Genomic DNA, 21,509 nt, shown 5'->3' on the forward strand with positions numbered 1-21,509 from the left:
ATAACAGTGCTTTTGTGACATGCATTCTCTCAGAAGAAAAGAAGGTACTTGTAGTGAGGACTCTCAGACACGTTTTAATAGGAAATGACACTACTGTTACAGAGTTGATTAAAGACCTACCAAGGGACAGCACTTCTGGAAAAAATCAGCAGATGAAATAAGAAAATATTGTAATTTTATTATTAGTTATCACTTAAATATATACAACTTTAAAGCCATGAAATTGCATTAAAAACTATGAGAAAAAGGACCATACCATCTTGCTAGCAGATTGCACTTCCATAAATCTCGTAAAATAACCAAGTTGTCTTCTGGCCTCTTGCTCAGCATTTTGCTTTGAGTTCTGTTGAGCTATAGAAATGACTCTCTCTGTAACCCTGTGGAACTGGTAGATACAGAGGGTTGGGCACATGGCCATTGTTGATGAAAATTATAACCCAAAAAGGGGATATTCCCCGAGGCAAGTTTACAAAAAACAATTTATTCTTTTTCACCCTGTAAAACTCATCTTACATGCAGAATCTCTTGCATTATTACAAACTCTAATCCTCTGAGTGGGTAATTAACGGACCAGAAAAGCCATTTGTGGAAAGAAAGAGCCATAAGGGTGAAAAATATTTCTCCACTGAATGATCTTTAAGGAGTAAATAATTACAAGAGTGAGAGGTTTGGGATGACCAGTCTAAATCTGAACATAATTAGGATGAACACAGTTTGAAAATCGAAGCAGTTGGCATGTGCAACAATTCTCATATCAGAAGACTAATTAAATATTTAGAAGCCCCAAACCCCTCACTACTCACAGAAAAATAACCTGCCACAAAAGGGTCTGTAACTTTGCAGATAATTAGGAAGGGTTACAGGGGGAAAAATATCACAGATTGGCTCCAGGGTTCTATAAGGTCACGTCTTATTATGGTGTATCTTTTATATGGTCTGATAACAAGTTTCTTGCTAATTTAATCTAAGTAGGGCATCCCATAGCGATTTCCCATTTCCCTTGTTAAAAATGTGATCGTTTTTCTATATGCAAACTGCAGTAGGTGAACATTTTTATAAATAATTGCTCCTAATTGATACAGGCTATAATATTTTTAATTATTCAAGGGGAATGCATGTGTTAAAGTTCAGTTAGAGTTGCCGCCACCACACCCCCCATTTGAAGTTGTCCTCATCCTGTCTATTGTGGAGGGAAACCAAAGGACCCTATGAAATCATGTTACCTCGGCAGCGGCCAATTCTGTAAATTAGTAAGTCTTTCTTTCCTGTTAGAGCTGGGATACATTTATGTTGAATATGCATTTCTGCTAACAGAATAGCTGTGTTAAACTCAGGAGACCCATACTGTGTCAAGCTGAATTTGCATTGAACTGAGCTGGAGGTCCAGTCGACGCGTGAACATTAACAGTGTACAAGGCTTCTACATTTCAGAAGTTGCAGTAACGAATCACACCTGTCATTTGAAATACCTTATTTTAGTAATTAAAGTAGGTGAATTTTTAAAATGTATTTAAGATCTATGCAAATTAACATGAAGGATAAAACTACATGTTTTCAGTACTGTAATTCTTCAAGTTACTCGTTTAATAATGACTCAGAAGCTGTCTTAAATTACATAACTTTTAACTACGTTATAAGTATACTGCATGCCAAGCCATGGATAAAAAAGATTGATAGTGCTGCAAGAAAGAGTTTTAAAGGGTTTTACTCTTATTGCATGCTGGCTACCTGGAAGTCTCTTCTCCTGGGAGTCTGTTGCAGCGTTATGCCTAAGGATCAGACACTGTGCTTCAGGATTTTCACTTGTATTTCCTATACACTGTGCTCTAGCACTGTGCCTCAGAAATAAATGCCTCTTCAAAAAGCTTTGATATTATTACTCAACCTTACATTTCTCCCCTGAAACCTGCTCAACCCACAAGGCATGATGCTGCACTCGTGCTCATTCAGTGTGAATAATCTGTGTAAATTGCTCAGATATTAAGGTGCTGAACTAGTAAAGTTTTCATTAGTAAATAAGCATAGCTGCAGGCTATTTATTTTGTCTAAATGGTGAAACATTTAATTGGATCTTTTGAACTGATTACTTTTCAGCAGTGCGGATCTGCTTGGCTTAGTTAGTGTACTAAGAGGTACTTTACCTGTAATCCCATGCTGCATTTTGTTTGCAAATACGCACACACATAAATACAACAAGATTATGAATATGACTTTATTTCCATTTCTTCTTCCTCAGGTGGGGTTGCATTAGAAACATTTTCTCTAAAAAGCAGGTCTCTTCTGCTTCACACTGTTAGGAGGTTTGGGTTTGCACCTACACAAACCTCACCAGGAGATTGTTCCATTTACTTTGCACACCTCATTGCATCTTTTGATATCTAGTTTTCCTGTCCTTGCTTTACAGTCATCTATTCACAGGCTCTGGTAGTTCCAGTAGGCCTTTCATGTATGTGGTAGAAAGTAGTGGGGATAGAAAGACAAGATTATAAAAACACTTAAAAAATAACAGAGAAGGCAGGAGTTGTGTATTACACTGGAATCTACATTTCCTTTTCCTTTTTCTTTTTCTTCCCCTCCCTACTTTATCTGATGCTTCAGTTTCAGGTTGATAATAATTCCATAATAATAGCGTTTACACCAATAAGCAGAGTAATGGAACAAGGATGAATTGTAACAAGAAAAAAAAAATCTCTGATAGCTTAGATGTAAGTGAGAAGATTTTTCTTTTTAAGAGTGACTGCTTTGAACTTAGAGAACATGAATACTAAAAGGCAAATGGGTCATAACTAAATGTATTAAAATTGTAAGAAGAGGTTGAAAGCAAGAAATACTCTGTTAAATTACTTTGCCATACAAGTGGGATACACATTCGTTGATAGTGAATCAGACTGGGTAATCCTGAGAAAGGGCCTGCGGGAGTTGCTTATTTTCTCTTGTGTTTTATTGTCTATTTGGAGTTTTCATCCTTAATGCATACCCTTAGACTCCCACAAGATTATGTTGTATAAAGAAAACACAATTAAGTATTATTGCATATTTCTTGGGCAAATGGAAACAATGCTATGGTGCACCTTCTTCTACAGTATTAATTGTACACTATTTAGCTTCCTTATGTCATGTTTACTCAGTAATTAGGAAGATTCAACAAATTATCAATATCATATTTAAAAAGAAAATAGAAACAATTTTCTCAGTTTTTTTTCTCCCCCCAAATATTTTTCATCCAGAGCCACCAGGTTTATTGCTGTAGTGGTCATGTTGCCAAGTGCATAGAAAATACCAAGGCTAGGTTGTGAATTTTCAAACCAAATTTTACCTTACTGCTTCAGTGGTCACAGGAGGAGCTCCAATATCTAGACACAATTCCTGTGGCCAAATTCTGCTTTCATACATGGTCATGTATCTCCCATTTTTTTCTTAGATTATGGAAACCACCACCACAGCACACTAGATCTGTTTTTCCTTTGAGCTAAGTAAAATTGATGCTATTTTGTTTTTGCATGTGCTCATTCTCCCATAACAGTTTTAGGGATTCTAACTTGGAAATAATTTTTAGAAAATCTTACACGCGAGTAAGCAAAATTGCCAGTGTAGCATCCTGAGTTTTTAAAAAGCCAGTTGCAGGATGGTATGTCTGTCTTCAAGGAAGTGTGGCTCTGTAGGGATGTGTGCGCTCACTCTTCCTGCTTGGCTGGCGTTGTGTGACTGCTGCTGCGGTTGCTGGAGTGCTGTGGATATTGCAGTGATGGCTGGCCAATGCTGCTTCAAATCAGGGCTTGATAGCAAGGCTTTTTTTTTTTAGCAGGTCTTTTTTTCCCGGCTCTGGTAAGGCCCAATTTACTAACTCATTAGTTTTCAGTATATAATAATATATTTCTTGTGAGGTGAATTTGAAACTCATGATTTAAATACATTCCTTTAAATAATTTTATCTAGTGTGTTATGTATGTGTGCATACATATGTATCTGTACACTCCTAAAATAAAATGTCTGTTCTCTGGGTATTTTATATATAAGTTTTGTACATACTTTCTAATACCAAATTAATAAAACATAGCATTTAAGTAGTATCTGACATCTTCATACATATGTAACTTTGAGTTTAATAACAGGAATGGAGGTGTAGTGAATATGCATACAAAAGCAGAGGCACATCTCACGTGGCAGTTGTAGACCATTAGGAATACATATGTAGAGACAGCCATTTACTCTGGGTGAAGAGGTTCAGGATTTTTCAATTTGAAATATGCTGTTGTTAAAAGTCGATACACGAAGTGTAGTCATCCCACATTCCCATCTCTTTTTACTCAGACTGCAGATCACCCAGGGTGAATAAGGAACAAGAAGACCATATGGAGTATGTGGTGCTACAACTCAGAGTTTACGTGCTTCAAGTGGTGTTTAAGCAGGTTGCTGCAGGCGATATGCAGGGACATGTCGTCGTGCTAGCTTTTAAGTATTTAATCAATATGCCAAAAGAGAAGTATTGTCAGATCTGACTTAAAAGTTTCAAAACATATCAAGATAGATTTTTTTAAAATGTATTGACAATTTTATTAAAAATTAATTTTAGTTATCAAATGTGGCTTTATACTGTATCTCTTTTTTTTTTTCCTTCTTTTTAAAGTAAAGTATACATGACTGTTTTCTGTGTTTGCCAGTTTTACCTTACTTAATGAAACACTGCGTTCACAGAAATGCAGTGTTAGGAATACCCAGAATTATTTTGATAGCCCATTTCTGGCTAGACATTAACCCGTATCCTTTTCAAAATAACATGTTTATTTTATGTTACTATCTTTGTCAAAGTCCTCTATGCAAAACAAAAGCATTTGAAGGATAAATGGTAATGTAGACATTATTTCCTACATACTTTAATTTTGCAAACTGCAAGAACCACTTGGAAAGGAATTGAATGTATCTTTATGTGACTGATGTGACTTACCCATAAAGATGACCTCTTCCCTCAGTCAGTCGATTTGATCCATGTAATACTAATGTCTTTCTGGAATCTACTTCTCAGATTCCAGTACTTTGATTTCTGGTCCAGTCATTTTGCACTGTGTTTTTCATTTTAACACTGGAGTATTTGTTCAGGTCCGTAGATTTTGCATTTTTAATCTTCCTTAGAACAGTGGTGAATAATGGCCCTTGGCAGGAGATAATGAAATTTTCTTAATTTATATTTTCAAGCAGAAGCTTCAATTGAAAGTGGCATCCTATAGCCTGGAGACATAGCTCTAGTGCAAGTTTCAGGGGAGCTGTAATAATAATGCAGTGCCGGCGGTGACGGGGAATGATAGGACAGTGAAGAAGTAATTTAAGAAAGAAAAGAGAATGTACCAAAGCTTTATTGTAGCATATCTAATGATCTGCTGAAGATTCCAAATAGTTTTTGGAGCATGACAGGAGAAACTAATGTTATCTTGCCAAAACAGAAGCCCCTGCTTAATCAGCAGAACAAGATTATTGATTAAAACACCTCACACAATAGATTGCACATGGAATCTCATCTCCATACATTGCACGTGGAAAAGTGCAATAATGAGCGTAAGATAATAAAAAAAGAGCAAAAGCAATTTGTTGGGAGTTGTACAAGTCAAGATTAGAGTTGAAATGCAAACAAATTATCATGGAAAGTACAGCTGTCCTTAAAGCTGAGCACAGAAGGGGATGGACGCAGCCGGGACATGGCTACATCATGAGCAGAAGATACTTGCTAACAGCCCTACTGGAGCTGCTTTACCTTCCTTTTTTCCCGTATTCATCTGGAATGTGAAAGGGCCATTCCTCATTTACACAGTCGTCTTCCTGAGGTGAAAAGAGTTCAGACATTGTACTGTAACTGTTAATTAAACACTCCATTTGATTTTTAGATTACTCTAAGTGATGCATCTGCATTATGAAAATGTAACCTTTCTTCATTCATACTGAAATACTGAAATGGGTGTTAGAGTACACAATTGCTCCTTGCATTCATGAGAATAGGGGTACTTCCTACATTTCCCCTTGCAAAACTTTTGCTGCTGCTAGCACAGGAACCTGAATTATCATTCTTTCACTGCTACAGTTAGTCTTTTCCTCACTAGGATTTCAGATTTAGTTCATATATTACCTTTCCTCAACCAACTGTTACTGAGTTTGTATAGAGGTCTGGTTTATTTTCTTGTAAATGACAGAGTCACTGTATCATAAATCTTTGTTAATATTGTGAATGTCTTAAGCGTGAAGACATTTCTTGGTGTGAGATCATGTGAATTTTAAGATTGTACATAAAAACCTGAGAATTTGCGTATTTTAACATATGTGAGGGAAGTATGCAGTTAAGTAGATTACAGAACGCTTAAATGGTACTTAAAACCTACAGAAAACTTAAACACTAGATTACAGACACTGAAACACTAAAGTATTTGTGATTTGACTTCTTAAATTTGCAGAAGTTGGAGCTGGTTTGTATCATGCCTTCGTTGGAACAAATCTAAGAGTTTGAATAGGTGGACTGAACAGTACGTTGTGTAGAAAAAATATAGTTGGTTAAAATGAATGAGGGACTTCAAGTTGTTTGCCAGTTAAGCTTTTTGAGGTTTGGATTTTTATTTTTTTCCTGATGGTGTCTAGGCCAATTTTGCAAATCACCAGGAACTTTATTTGCACTATAGCCTTGTTTTGGAGAATCCGATGAAAATGGGTCACAGGATTGAGTTGAAGGCTGTAACGATGTAATACCCTCTTCTTTGGGCATAGTGTTTCTAAGTGTAAAGCAGGCTCTGCTATGGTAGTGATGCCGTAGCTTTGATAATCTGTAACCATGGAGGGTAATCTGCTGTTTAGTGTTATTTCATGGACCGCGAAGTATCTTTTGGAGTATCTGTCTGGTTTTACAGGGGAAAAAAAAGCAATGCACCGGACAGAAGACTTTCATTTGTCCAGAGAACAAATAGCAGTAGTGTAACTTTCCTGAATGACTTGGCTCAGAACTACCTCTACAAAGTCCACTTACTCTTCATCTCTTCTCTGTAACCCAGGAATTGGGATTGACAGCTGCTGTAGTTGCTTGGGTTTTTTTGAAGTTTTTACAGGAACGGAAATGTGACCGCTAACTACATAACGAATAGTTACCTGAATGTTGAGTTTTAAAACTGTGAATATCTTAATCAAGTGTCTTTAATTTGAAATCTTAGAAGTGCATGAAAATGAGAACCTGATATGAAAATTACTCAGGTTTTATAAAATGCAACGAGCAATGCAGCAAAATCAGTGATTTGAATGTAAAACACTACAACTTAAAGCACAAATCCCTTTAATAATTTAATTATCCACTTCCTGGGGAGGTGATGATGTGCTTTGTAGCACTGCTGTGTACTGCAGCAGTGGGTGTAGCTCATTGTTTTGGAATTGGAGTCTCCTTCATTTTGTCCAAAGATGAGCAAAAGGTGACCATATGCACAGCAGGTGAAACCTTGCATGAAGAAATAATCAAAAGTTTTTAGAAGGTCAACAACTTCCTGTGAAGACCACTCAATGCCTGAAGTTTGACACTGGCACTTACTGTGTGAAGAAAAAAATACTGCATTTTCTTCTGAATTATTATTATGCATCCTTTCGATACAAGCTAGCATGAAGCTCTTCTCAGATTCCTGGCTGACGGCAACATTTTGTGTCTTTCACTGAGGGACTATAAAAGAGAAAAAACCAACTTTTTGTAGGAAAACATGAGTCCCATCTTTTTTATAAGATTTACAAATACTGCTAGTAGAACTTTTTTTCCCACAGCTAAATATGACCTTCATCAGTTTCACTCTCAAGCAATTTCTCCCAATATGTATCCATTTTATTTTGTAACAAATCAATATTTCTCTCTTAATTGCCACTCATTCAAGTGTAAAATGAAATTTTCATACAGCTCAAAGCTGTGGAAACCATTATACTTAATGATGCACTACACCAAGTCTTTTTGTAAGAATTATTTTGATTTTGACATAAGGTTTTCACTAAAGAGACAGAAAAAAGTTTAAAAAAATTAATTACAAAATCTTACATCCGAGATTTTCTCGTGATGGTTAGTCTGGCCTGAAGTTGTGGGGCATAAAAAACCCCATACAGGCGTTAGAACAGAGAAACCTATGAGGTTTTGGGCTGTATTGCCTTCTCCTGCTTCTACAGCTTTCTCCTACACAAAGTACACGAGAGCAGCACTTTAACCTTTGTGTGAGTACAAAAAAGTGGCTGTATTGTACATTTGCAGTATTACAGATTCAGTACGGTGATTTTCTCTGCCAGTTGAGTGCAATTTCATCACTTCAGCATGGATCTGAAAGCCGTTGGATACGTCATACTTGTTCCAGACTCTCTAATATAGTGCACGAGCTGTTGCACTGAATAATAGTGCTGTTGGGAGTGGTGCGACGTTACTGGTGCTATAGCTGTACAGGGGACCTGCCTGTGCTCTCTGGAAAGTCACTGCCACAAGCAGCACAGAGATGACAGGTGAATTCCTCACCGTTTGTCTGTATCCGTGGTTGTGCATATACACAGAAATCTTGGCTATTTACAATGAGTTCTTCAATTAAGAGCCTTATGAGGCTAGAAATAGGTAGCTTAAAAAAAAAAGAAAAAAGAAAAAAGAAACAAAGAATTAACTGATAGTCAGAAGAGTTTTTGTTCCCAAGTTTGCTGAGCAAGAGGCACAGCATGTCCTAACCAGCTCTGTGCTGGTTTGATGAGTATATAAAAAGGAAAGTGATTTATGTCAGAGTTCTTCAAATGTGCTTGCTCTACCTTTTATGAGGTAGCGTGAATTATTCTTGTACCTGTTGGCAATGGACAGCTGTGGAAAGCCATAGATACAAGATAGGTTATTTTAGCTTTGGATGTCGTATTCAAGGAGTGTTGAAAGCAGTAGGGCAGTAGAGAAGTTGATGTACAGCTGGAGTCAAAGGCTAGACTATTACTTAAGTTCAGACTTCTGTTATTCAGTTTGCTGACAAACAAAACTAACCCCTGAGAAGATCAACCAAGCTCTTTTTCTTTCAGTCACCAGACTCCCTGACCTTCTGTTTTCTTTCTTCCACTTCCTTCTGACTATTTTTTCTGTTTTATATTTTGACCATTTCTTCAGGATTAGGTGATCATTTTTCCACTTTTAACTTCTGAGATATTTTTTTTTCCCCTGGAAAAAGGAATAATAGTCTAAAATCTCTTTTTTATTATTATTATTTTAAAAAAACTTCAATAAGCACTAAATTCAGTAGACTTTCATGGTTAGAGGCATTGTAATAAAGTTTTTTGTATCAAAATGCATTGGCTTCCGTTGTTAAGCAAAACATATATATGTTTCAGTATTTAGTCTCCTCTAAAATACTTTTTAATTATTTTTCTTGCAGTTCTTCTTTTTAACTGTTTTTCTTATTTCCTCAGACGGTCATTCTTTACCTCTTCCTGTAACCTAACAGAGGAAGCTTAAAGTCCACCAATTGTTCCTAAAATAATGAAAATGGAAATGCTAATGCTCTTTGTCTACAATAACTCTTCCAACCAAAATAATTTCCTTGAATCACAACAAAAATCTGAGATGTAAAACCATTCAGCAGTATGTGTATCTCTAAAGATGGAAGGAATTGCTCATTTGTGTTATTCTACATTATCAAAATTTACACTTTTTTTCATTTTGTATCATCTTTGCATTTTACTTTGATGTTATTGAATAGTAGTATCAAATCAGTATATGTTTGGGAGAGCTGTCTCTACCAGTGCAAACGAGTGACATTTGAGATAATGTATAAAGTATATTCAGTATAAAGCCTGAACTGAAATATTGTCTTGAAGCCTTATTTATGGACTTTAATCTAGTATTAATTGACTTTGTTGTCTTATGGATTGGACTGCCCAAGTGTGAAGAGAGTTAGCACTGCATATAGTAGTTTAGCATGAACTTGCAAATGAAAAGTAATTTTAAATTAATTAGCTTCCTTTCTTTTCCCGTTACAGGTGCAACAACCGAACACAGTGTATAGTAGTTACTGGGTCAGATGTGTTTCCTGATCCTTGTCCTGGAACATACAAATATCTAGAAGTTCAGTATGAATGTGTTCCTTACAGTAAGTATAATCTTTTTATTCTTGCTCACTTCCTCTCGCCCTCACAATTAAAGCTGGAGTGCTGTTACATGGAAAAGAAGCATATGTTTATGGCCCACGGACCCATTATGCATGCAGAGCACTTGCAGACTAGGGCCTCCAATTAGCTTCACGAAGTGTGGAAGGAAGCCATGGTGTGATGCTGGCCAAGTGTCTGTCTGTGTTCTTAAGTGTTTGGCTTTTAAGGCTACTGTTTTTCCAGAAAACAAACTCAAATTAGCTATTCAGTAGGCCAGATAGAAATTTGTACTTTTGCCCGCTACCAGTTGCTGACAAATTGGCTTGGCTCACAGACTTCTAAAGCAGGAATTGACTTCAATTCTAATCATGATCCACTTGAAAGGCTACCTGCTGTTGTGGTGACTTGAGGTGCACAGCAAAACTGAACACTGACACTCGGAGGCAAATATCCCAGTTGGGGGACATTGTAGGAGGATTTTGTGCTTCAGGGGCACATTGTAAGTGAACGCAGATTCAGAGTGAATAATTAAATCACTAAGTTACTCAAACTTGGTTCTTAAAAGCGATGGGGAAAAGAGTGAGAAAGAAATATGAATTGTGCCTTGAATCAACTGCCAAAACAGAATTTTTCACTGAAAACAAAGTAAATGCTGAAATCATATTGAGACAGAAAAATTTGAAGTTATGGCTACTTCAGCAGTTTTGTACAATATTCTTTCTAATGCCAGAATTCAGTAGCTCTAGACATACTTCTTATTTCATTGCAATAATTAATGCTTTTTTTCATTCACATGTATGCATGTTTATAAAAGTTCTGCAGATTTGACACTTTTAACTGGTTTTGCTTTCTTGTAAGGTCATTCTTTGCAGTGACTTCTCCCTCGTCCCGTAACTCAACAGAGAAATAGCTGTGTTTGCAGTGGAATTTGAGCAGTGCACTGATCATTCCCTTAAGTTATTATTAAGTGTGAATTTCTTGATCTGCAGTAACCCTTAACCAAAGTCACATTTTCTGTTGGAACAGGAAACAGGCCAAGTCTGAGATGCAAAAACACTGTGGTGACAGTATATATCCAAAAAGGAAGGAAATGAGTTCTGGCATAAGCAAAGCTATGTCCATACTGTTTCCTGCACAATTTTAAAATAAGACTTCTTCAACCCAAATACTGCTCTGTACTGCTTCACCACATTGAACCTTCACTGTTGTTAAAGGCCAAACACAGATCATCTGTTTTTTCTTCATTTCTGCTGTGTCATTGTTAAATGGTTGCTTGCTGATTTTTTTTCCTGTACCATTTGTAGGGTTGGAAGCCTACTGCATACAGTGATCCCTAGTACCATTCCTCCTGTGTGTAGTATCGGTGGCTTGTTGTAACTGTTCTTCTCGTGCCACTTTTGAGGAGTGATGTCTTACCCCAATCTAACCAAAGTTTTGTTCCACAAAGATGACTTTTACTTTAGCGCTATTTTCGTTCCCAAATTCTCAGAAAGAGGGCAGTGCATCTGATTCCAAACCATGAGGTCAGTCAAATGACAAGAGGTTACATTTCCAGTTCCAGTAGGCTAGCTCATAGAGAAAACGTGTAATGCAAATAATGTTCAAACATAATTTTTTATGCTGTTTTAGGAAGAGAAGTGTGGATATGTTCTACCGATTGGGTATTGCTATCTACAGGAATCTTTTCTTTTCCAGTTTTCAGAAGTATAGTGCCACAGCACGGCCTACCCTGTACTCTAACGTGTAGTTATTCTACTTTTAAAATGTTTGGTTTTGTTTACTGTCAATTGCATTAGCCTACCCTTTGAATTATGTAATTCTCTGTCTATCATAACGCAGGATTCTGGGTACTTCTTGTCTTTCAAAGTCTAAGTTTTGGAGTTCGTCAACTGCAGCATGTACAGTGATGACACAATGCCCAGTTCCAGAACTGTAAGAGGCATCACCTGTCATTACCAGCAGTCATCAAAAAGGCTACCACTTACTAAAATAAATTTTGAAGTTTGATTTCAAACCACATTGTGCTTCAGTAGCTATTTTGATTGTTGACCATCTTTCTTCCTTGTCCCACAAAGCCTGGTATTTTTCCAAGTCTCATTTTTTGACGCCTGATAGACTCCAGTTACCAAGTCTAATTTTTTTCTCTCTTACTTTTTCCAGTGCTCCACATCTAAACGTATGGAATGACTGAAATCATTAGGTTTGCAAGTAGCAGCTGTAACAGCATAGGAGACTTGTTAGGAAGGTGGGATAGGCTTCTGTGGGTCTAGGAAGAGTGGTTTTTAGTGATCACAGCACTTCTAACCAAAGTTTGGTTATGATTCTTACTTTTTCTGAACTTCATCTTCAGTTACTGCAAGACTACAAAATTTGCTGTGTCTCACTGTGGCGCATTTCAATCCATGAGACATTACAAATAGTGATCATACCAGGTTTTGTGGTAAAAGTTGAGAATTCTTACACGTGGGAGTTGGTGTCACCCTTGTACAAAATGCAGTTTATGAGCTCCTCTGTCTTGCTGGCCTCTAGCAATACATAGGTGCTTTACTGATCATACATATTGATTGAGCTTTCTCTGGGTTCTGTATTCATCACCCTCATAAGAAAGTACTTAATGAAAAACTTCCTTTTTTGCATCTCAAAGTGTAGATAAAAAAAAATTCTATTGAGAGACTCAGTTGTATCTCCAACAAAACAAAAATTCTAGAGAAATTTGATAGGCATTGCTTTGTCCTAAAAGAAGAGTGTTATTGATTAAATTGCAAAGAAATGGAGAGTACCATACTTGACATTTCTTTCAATTATGCTACACAGTGTATGTTAACACTTTGACTGAATAACAGAAGTCAGCCCTTTTATAAAGAACATCAAAAGTACCATTTTGTACATCTGTGCATTTTTATTTTAAGCCTTTTTTGGACCCAGGAATTCAATAGAAAATGTTTTAAAGTGTTTTATTCTCTCTCTGTATTGATTGGACTTTGCAGCATTTGTTTATTTCAATAAGCCCATCTGTCCCTGAAAAATGTAGAGCTGTACACCAATGTACGCAGTGCAGACATGCCAGGAATTATTTTAGTTATCCCTGTCTTTTTCTCCCTATCCTATTACTAATTCTGAGCAGGTACAATATCAATATTGCTCTTTGGTGAGGAATAAACTCATGCATAAAAGTTCACAAACAGAATCATCTGAAAGACATTAACACTGATTGTGAAACCCAGGAATTCACCTCAGAATGCATCTTCTGTTTACTCAGCTAACTCAAGAATTACAAATTGCAGAAAAACAAGTATTTTACCTGAAGATGTACAAATGAACAAAGGCTAGGAAAACTACTGCTCATTTTGAGAATATTAACCCCCTCCCACTCTCCCATAAAGTTTTGGAATTGTTCCCTGAAGAAACACTACATCAGCTCAGCCAATACTTTTCTCTCAAAATAATCATATGTAATTTTGCTAAATGAAACTGAAAATACAAAACTTTATGTGAAACATACAAATACATTCTTCAGAATAATACTGTAATACTGAAAATGTAATAACTGTGCAAATAGTTTTGATACACTTCCTTGGTATCAGCAGCTACTGTTACACAGATTGGTACATCTGTCATTTTCCAGGTCATTTTATGAAACTAAGGGAGCATACTTCAAAGTCTACTGAGTATATGAAATAGATTTTATTGCAAATAATTATTGGAAAGCTATTTACTACCTGGACTTCAGCTATATGTCTTCTTGTAACATGTTCCTTAAAACTTCCTTGGGGGAAAATTGCTATAGTAATACAACTTTGTTAATCAGGTTCAGTTTATATTTTCCATGTACAGTGGAGGGATGGATGTTTGTTTTAAACACTTAGTATGACTATCTTTGCATACTAGCTTGCTGTTTCGGGCTTAATTGATGATGCTGGAGAATATCTGAATTAACTAAATGTTAATTTTTTCTTCTCTTTTCCTCTTGCTTACTGTGCTTTTGCTTCTTTTTTCTAGATGTTTTTGCTTATTTCTTCTAGTCTGATTTTGCAGTAGTAAACTAAGAAGTGGCAAAAGTTCTCAAGATTAACATTCAGGAAAACAAATAAAATAAAGCCTAAGGAGAGCTAAAGGATGCAAGCTGCTTTCTTTACAAGAAAGAAAAGCAGAGGGATTTCTGGGGTAAAGATGGGGGAAGGTTTAATAAGCACACTTACAAACCTATATAATTAATATACTGCATTTTGAATTTATAATTATCTAATTAATATAATACGTATATGTGCACTCACACATATATGATAAATTAATGTGTCAAAAAACAACTTGATAGCATTATACTTTGAGAAGAAGAAGAGTATGTACAGCATGCATTAGTAAAGTCATTCATTATTTATTCAGGTTCACTAAGTGAAACTACATGCCAGCATATCTGTATTGCCTCCTTAATCTGCTAAAATGATTGATCCATGTTCACTTGTGTAACCGTAGAATCTCTCTCCTGCTAGGTTTTCCTGTTGTCTGTTTCTCTTTATCCAATATAGTGCAGTTCTTATTCTCCCTATATTTAGCGTCTGTTACTAATTTAATCTTTAGATTAATAGTCAATTTATGTTAATCTTCTTTCTTTTTTCCTTGCACTTTTTTATTTTTCTTCTGATGCTTAAAATAGAAGTGGAGCAAAAAGGTAAATAACGTATACAGTCCAAACCCCAGCTCCTTGTTATGTGCCTTATGGATGTTAACCTCTTCCCTTCCCCTCCCCACAACACTCTTATATTATGATAATCAGCAGGATCTCATAAGTACACCTCATAAAGAAGTCGACTGTTTGCAATAAAGTGACTTGGCTGCTTAAAGTAGGTGGCGGGGTATAGTGTCTGAAATACTTGGGCTGGAGGGAAGACTCCCTTGCTTTTTTCTCTCCCTTTCTCTTTGTCTTTCTTTCCCTCTCTTTCTCTCACCCTTGGGTAAATTCTTGTTAATCAAGTGTCATCTTGCCTGGCTTCCAGAACCCTCTCCATAGCATGCCATGGTTACAGGGTTTCCTGGTCTGTTTTCATTCATTGCTTTGGTTGTGTTTTGTTTTCTCTGCTCCTAATTGCTTTCTCTATATACCTGATGATTTGTTTTGTTCCTTTATTTTTAATCGAGGCACCTCCTTTTTCAGCCTCACCACTTCTTAAAGTTCTAAACAAGTCAATGTGATTTTTTTTTTGACTGAAATGACCTAGCGCACTGCTGCACACCAGTTAAAAGCTCTGGAGCGTTAATGCGTACTCACTAAAAGTCTAAGATGAAAATGCAAGAGTAGCTCTACATTTTCAGCTGTCTGTGTATGCCATTGAGCCTTGGTCTGTACTGGTGAAACAGTTCCCATCCACTTTCCATACTGGTACAGCAAGAACATGGTAACTTTAAGAAAAGTGGATGATAAAGGGTGATAATTGCATTAATTATAACATAAGGTATAATCTAGTGCCAATTAAATCAATTTTTTTTCTTCCTGACACAGTCATTATGATTTACCTACTTTTTTTTTTCTTTTTAAAAAATTTTTATTATGACACAGTCTTAATTTGACGTAATTCTTGTCTTACTTCTCTCTATGACTGTTAGTTTTTGTTTGCCCGGGGACGTTGAAAGCAATTGTGGACTCACCGTATTTATATGAAGCTGAACAAAAAGCAGGTGCTTGGTGCAAAGATCCTCTCCAGGCTGCAGATAAAATATACTTCATGCCATGGACTCCGTATCGCACTGATACTTTGATAGAATATGCTTCTTTAGAGGACTTCCAAAACGGACGCCAGCAGACGACATACAAACTCCCAAATCGAGTGGATGGTACTGGATTTGTAGTGTATGATGGTGCTGTCTTTTTTAACAAGGAAAGAACTAGGAACATAGTAAAATTTGACTTGAGGACTAGAATTAAGAGTGGAGAGGCCATAATCAATTATGCTAATTACCATGACACCTCTCCATACCGATGGGGAGGAAAGACTGATATTGACTTGGCAGTTGATGAAAATGGCTTATGGGTAATTTATGCTACAGAGCAAAACAACGGGATGATAGTGATCAGCCAGCTGAACCCGTACACCCTGCGTTTCGAAGCCACCTGGGAAACGACGTACGACAAACGGGCAGCATCCAATGCTTTCATGATATGTGGTGTCCTGTATGTAGTGCGATCGGTGTATCAGGACAATGAGAGCGAGACGGGCAAGAATGCCATTGATTACATCTACAACACCAGGTTAAGCAGAGGCGAGCACGTGGACATTCCTTTCCCCAACCAGTACCAGTACATTGCCGCAGTGGATTACAACCCCAGAGACAACCAGCTGTATGTGTGGAATAACAACTTTATTCTGCGATATTCTTTGGAGTTTGGTCCACCTGATCCTGCCCAAGGTAAGAATTTTTTTTTTCTGATTTTTAATCTCTTTGTACTTCCATTCAGATAACTATGTTACAATATCTTTGGTCTTAGACTTAGCTCTTGGCAGAGAGGCAAGGAGGGGTTGTTTGTGCCATTCTGAGCAGTACAGCATTACAGTGGTGCAAGGTAAATTTGCAGAACCTGTGAAGACATAGAATTACTTTATTCGATTTTCAGGCTTGTGCTTCTTTTTTTTTCTCTTTTTTTCTCTTTTTTTTTAATACAAGTGTATAGCTTTTCTGTGTTGGAGAAAGAGTTGGGGAATTGTTTATTTACTTTATACCATCAGTCAGTTTGTCTTCTATAGCTAAACTAAGTTTGAGTTCATTCAACTAAGTTTGAGTTCATTCACACTGAGCCAGAAACCTGTTCCCATCCACTTGGTGTTACCTGACTTCTGAATTGATTACAACATACATGCAGACCTTTTAACTTCTTGGCGCCAGCAGTTGGAAGCGATGTGTACTGGGAGGTCCCAGAGGAGATGTATGGGGTTAATATGCAATACCAAGCATAAACATTTTTCCACAGCCCTATTTTCATAGTTTCTAATGCTGAATTAGACAAGATTATCCAACATCTTTTTAGCAGGTTTCTCGGTAAGTCCATTACAATTGCAGTTCATCTCACTTGAATTTACAACAGCTACCTAAAAGGAAAGACACTAACTGCCAAAAGAGAAAAGAAAAATGGAGGTCTTTAGGTCTCAGAAATCCCTAAAAATGACATGAACAGGCACAGCCACATACAAACATCTGCAGAGGAGAGTAAATGCCGAGAGAAATGCTCTGTGGCAGAAGATGCATGCAGCAAGGAACAGAATGTTGATAAGCTGCTTTAGCTATGAAGGTAATACTTCTCTCATCTAACTGGTATGCATATTTAGCAGCTGTTTTTTCTACTTCAAAAAAGTAGTGATAATGGCTTCTCCACATGAAAAGTAGCTATCCTGCTTCAGCGAAGCTGGTTCATGCACAGTAGTGCAAGCTACATAGCATGCACACAATTATATCAACATGTATATAGCTTTTCCAGGTATGAAAGTACCTAAGATGCAGCAGAACAAGGCAGTTTAGAACCAATAAGTTAGTGATCTCCAGAGCCAAGCGACGATCTGTCCAGTGTGTTTCCCTCAGACCTCCCTGGCAATGCGCGGCCAGGCTCAGACAGGTTCCAGGTGTTTGAGGACTGAGCTCCAGCTGCGAGAGCAGCAGTCCTGGCAAGCTCTGCTCTCTGTACATCAAGCTAGTCCATTCCTCAGGGAGGCTTTGGGGCTGCTCTTAGCAGAGACATACCCACCTATATAATTAGAAAAATATCAAAGCTTTTATTTTCATACGTTCTCATGCATGTCACTTTTCATTCGGTTTAACCGAGATGAAGATGCATTTTGAATTCTCCAAAGCTGTAATAGGAAGAGGAGAAAATGGAAGTGCAGGTTCTAAGTAGCTTTCACAGTTCAGGCAGCTACCATGAATGTGGCAAAAGCTAATCTTTAAATCATTGCATTGAAGGAAAAGTGTTAAGGAAGAGCAGGGAGAGAAGAAAGGGCTTTGTGGAATCCTGCCTTTACTTTCATAAACCAACAAAGGTCTCCAGTAAGACATTCTGTAATGTTTTTATTATGACAGAGTCTCTAAGATTCTAAGTTACAGTACATGTGCAGGACACATCCCATCTAGTATCAGAAAGAGATTTGGGCATCCATCAGCACCCCTTCACGTTCCTGGGTTCCTTGCTGGCATGCAAGGCAGGGGGAGAAACAGCGTATTCCAACGAGACCTAGACGAGAGGGAGGCCAGGGCACACTTCAGGGTGCTTGCCTCTTGTCTGAGCTCTTTGCCTGTTCACCCATGAAGTCAGAGAAGGAATATATTTTGAGTGATTTATGAGTTTGGGTTTTAAATGCATTATGACATCAGTAAATATATTTTGATTATGGCCTTTTTAAAATACAGAAACTATATGAAGACACTAGGTTTATTTGAATATGTGATGCATATATTCACAAAAGACATTTTTCCTTATATAAAGCCAATACCCAGTATTTTAATTTTCTATGGATCTGTATATAGCAGATCTAAGAATATGTTTCAGTTCATTTCCTCTTTTGCCTAAGCCAATTGCCTGTAGTTAAAGACTACTAAATTAAAGGAAAAATTATCTAATATGATTGTCCTTGAGATGTACTGCTATAAAACCAAGAAGAGATTCTGTACAGTTTCTAACTCTATTTTATTTGTATTATATTCTGAGTTCCTCTTTGTTTCAGCATAAAGTCTGTATAAATTGAAGATCAGTCCTTCCATTGTTACACAGTTAAAGAATCTGTACGTGTAATACACATTTGGATTTTTTAATCTCATATGGAATTAGATCAGATTTTCAGCACATTTGATGAAGGGCAGTTTTGTGTTTCTTTTGTTCTGGTTTGGTTTGGGTTTTTTGTGGTTGACTCAGATTTCTTAATCATCTACTCAAAGACATAGGTGTTAGGATGACATTCTTTAAGTCACCCAACACAAGAACCTTCTTTTAGTGTCTTTTGTAATGGTACTTTAATATCAAGTGTTTAATGGTGTCACAAGGTCCGTGCCTCAAAATTGGAAGTCGTGGCCTTTTCTGTTTCGAACGGTTAACTTGGGACCTTTGTGGGAAACTCAGCAATCAGTGTTTCCTCTGTTGCCGTGGGAGCAATAATGATATATAGATGCACACGGATTCCTTTTTTTTTCCCCATCTATTTGTCTTGACTGTCAGTTCTTATCTACACCATAACTTCCAGCTACCAAGTGCTTCAAAAACAGCAATCTTTCTTCTTACATGAAGGATGGATTTGTCCCATTTGAGCCACACTTCTGAGCTCAAGGGTTTACATTTGCTCCCAGGGCCAAAATCTTGGACTCACCCATGATCCCAGACCTGTCTTTTTTCTCACTGTTGATTTTTTTTTTTTTAAATCTGCCTATGAAACCTCTGAAATACTACTATAATTAACCTAATGTTGACCTTATCCTTGCTGCAAACCTATGCCATTTTCCTCTCTTGCAAGTGTCCATGTTATGTGCTTCCTTTATTTTCTTAATCTTCAGGAGAACTCTTCAGATTTCTAAAACTGCGGATGCTGCAGCCAAGCTACTGTTTTACCCCGGACAATGGGGTCTGCTGCCCTTAGAACTCCCCCCTTAACATCATTCTTCATGTGCTGTTTTTCCTTCTCTCTTCCTGTGGGATTTATAGTACATAGATGTAGAAATGGTTTTCAGAGCTACAGCTGACAAGTACCACTTAGATACTGGAGAAGAGCACATTTTCTAAGGTTAAGTGTAAAAATTACATTTAGAAATCAAACCCTTAACTTAGAAATAAAATAAAATATACCAGGCCCTGCAAAAAGCCACTGAAAAATTTGAAACAAACCAGAATTCTTGTATCCTTGGTAAATTTAGTGGATAGATCCTGTTACATTTTTTCTAAAGGAGGTATCCAAGGGACCAAATGAATCCCTGCTGAAATAGGAATTTTTAAGGGAATTTTAAGTTAAAACATCAGGAAGAATGATGGGAATTTTCCCTCTAAAAAGTGAATATGAACATTACATTGTAAGGTTTCCTTGGTAACAAAAAGAAGATAAATCCTTTTGTTCTGTGTTAGTGCATTAGGGAGAGATTTCATCTACACTCATCCCAATTTGCTCTAACTGTGCAAACTGTTCAAACTGAGGTTGTCTCCCCTTTTGTACTATGATACCCATCATTAAGTTTTATTGGATCACTGCAGGAAAATACGGATGTTGCGAGTGTGGACAGAACAGAAATTCGGAGAGTAGTATCACTGAGGGCTTGAAATAATAGGAAACTAGTGCAACTAAATCTTTATGACACCAAGAATCTATGACGAAGTCATGCAGCAAATTGTTAAGTAAATTAGATCTTTACTATTATATCAAGTCTGATACACTACAGATTGATTAAAGAATGGTTGTACAAGTAAAGACAACATAATGGGGACTAGATAGCACATTTGTTGATCATAGGTATTTTGCTAATTTTGTGGCATATTTGTTATAATTTTCAGGGTATAAATTTATAAATGGTTGTGTAAACATTTCACTTTCAACTAATGGGATTTGGCATGGTCAATAGAGTACTGGCTAGCATAATAGCTGAAACCTATAGGTAATTAGTTGAGTCTTAGTGACTTCCCTGCTATTCACTGAAGCATGAAAACAAGCACACAGCAGTAATAAGCAGAAGGTAGGGAAATCTGGATTTGTACAGGTTTCTGATCTCCATTGCTTTACGCAGCAGCTCAGTGTATGATACCTTTTGAAAATGAAGGCGGGCACGTAGATTTTCACATGTCCGAATACATTGAAATGCCTGACTTACAAGGGCATACATTTAACTGAAAAATCCATGCAGCTGATTTCTAAAATTACCTAGATGCCAGAGATGAAAATGGAACTATTAGTATTTTCAGAAGTGGCGCATCATCCGGGCATTTCAACACAATTTAAAATCTAAGGTCAGTTATATTTTGGGTGAGGATTTTTTTGTTTTGGCTTGGTTTGTTTTTTTAAAAACATATTTTATGCCTGCTTAGAATAGAAACCTGTTGGCAAAGAATGCTAGATAACTTGTGTGCCTTCTCTAAATCTACTCTTCGCTGTCAGTTGGGGAAACGAAGTTACTATTCCCCTGCTGTCCTAGGCAATTGTGTTATGTTTTTTATAGACATCACACTGTTAAACAGGTGTTAAGTTTTACTCCAGTGGTGTGTTCATTTTTAGAAACAGATAGTATGCATAACTGTTTAAATCAGCTGTTAGGAACTGCATGAAACAAATGTAAATTAATTACCCTCAACTTGAGTCTTTGGATTTGCTTCCTTTTGCTCTTTTCTTATTTCTTTTTTTTTAATTTTACAAAGACTGTCTTCAGCTGATAATGAGACACACCTGTTCTTAAAAAAAGGAAGAAGG

At 36.9% G+C, this 21,509-nt stretch overlaps 1 protein-coding gene across 1 annotated transcript in view; it reads left to right on the forward strand.

The window, feature by feature from the left end:
* Positions 1 to 21,509, forward strand: part of LPHN2 (latrophilin 2) — a 75,334-nt gene that overhangs the window by 14,417 nt on the left and 39,408 nt on the right. Inside the window, exons 4-5 of the mRNA XM_009709098.1 lie at positions 9,988 to 10,097; positions 15,697 to 16,497. Of these exons, the coding sequence (XP_009707400.1) occupies positions 9,988 to 10,097; positions 15,697 to 16,497 (911 nt within the window). The remainder of the gene's footprint in view (positions 1 to 9,987; positions 10,098 to 15,696; positions 16,498 to 21,509) is intronic.

This window comes from Cariama cristata, unplaced genomic scaffold (assembly GCF_000690535.1).
Source record: "Cariama cristata isolate BGI_N322 unplaced genomic scaffold, ASM69053v1 scaffold20111, whole genome shotgun sequence".
In the NCBI taxonomy this organism is placed as follows: Eukaryota; Metazoa; Chordata; class Aves; order Cariamiformes; family Cariamidae; genus Cariama; species Cariama cristata.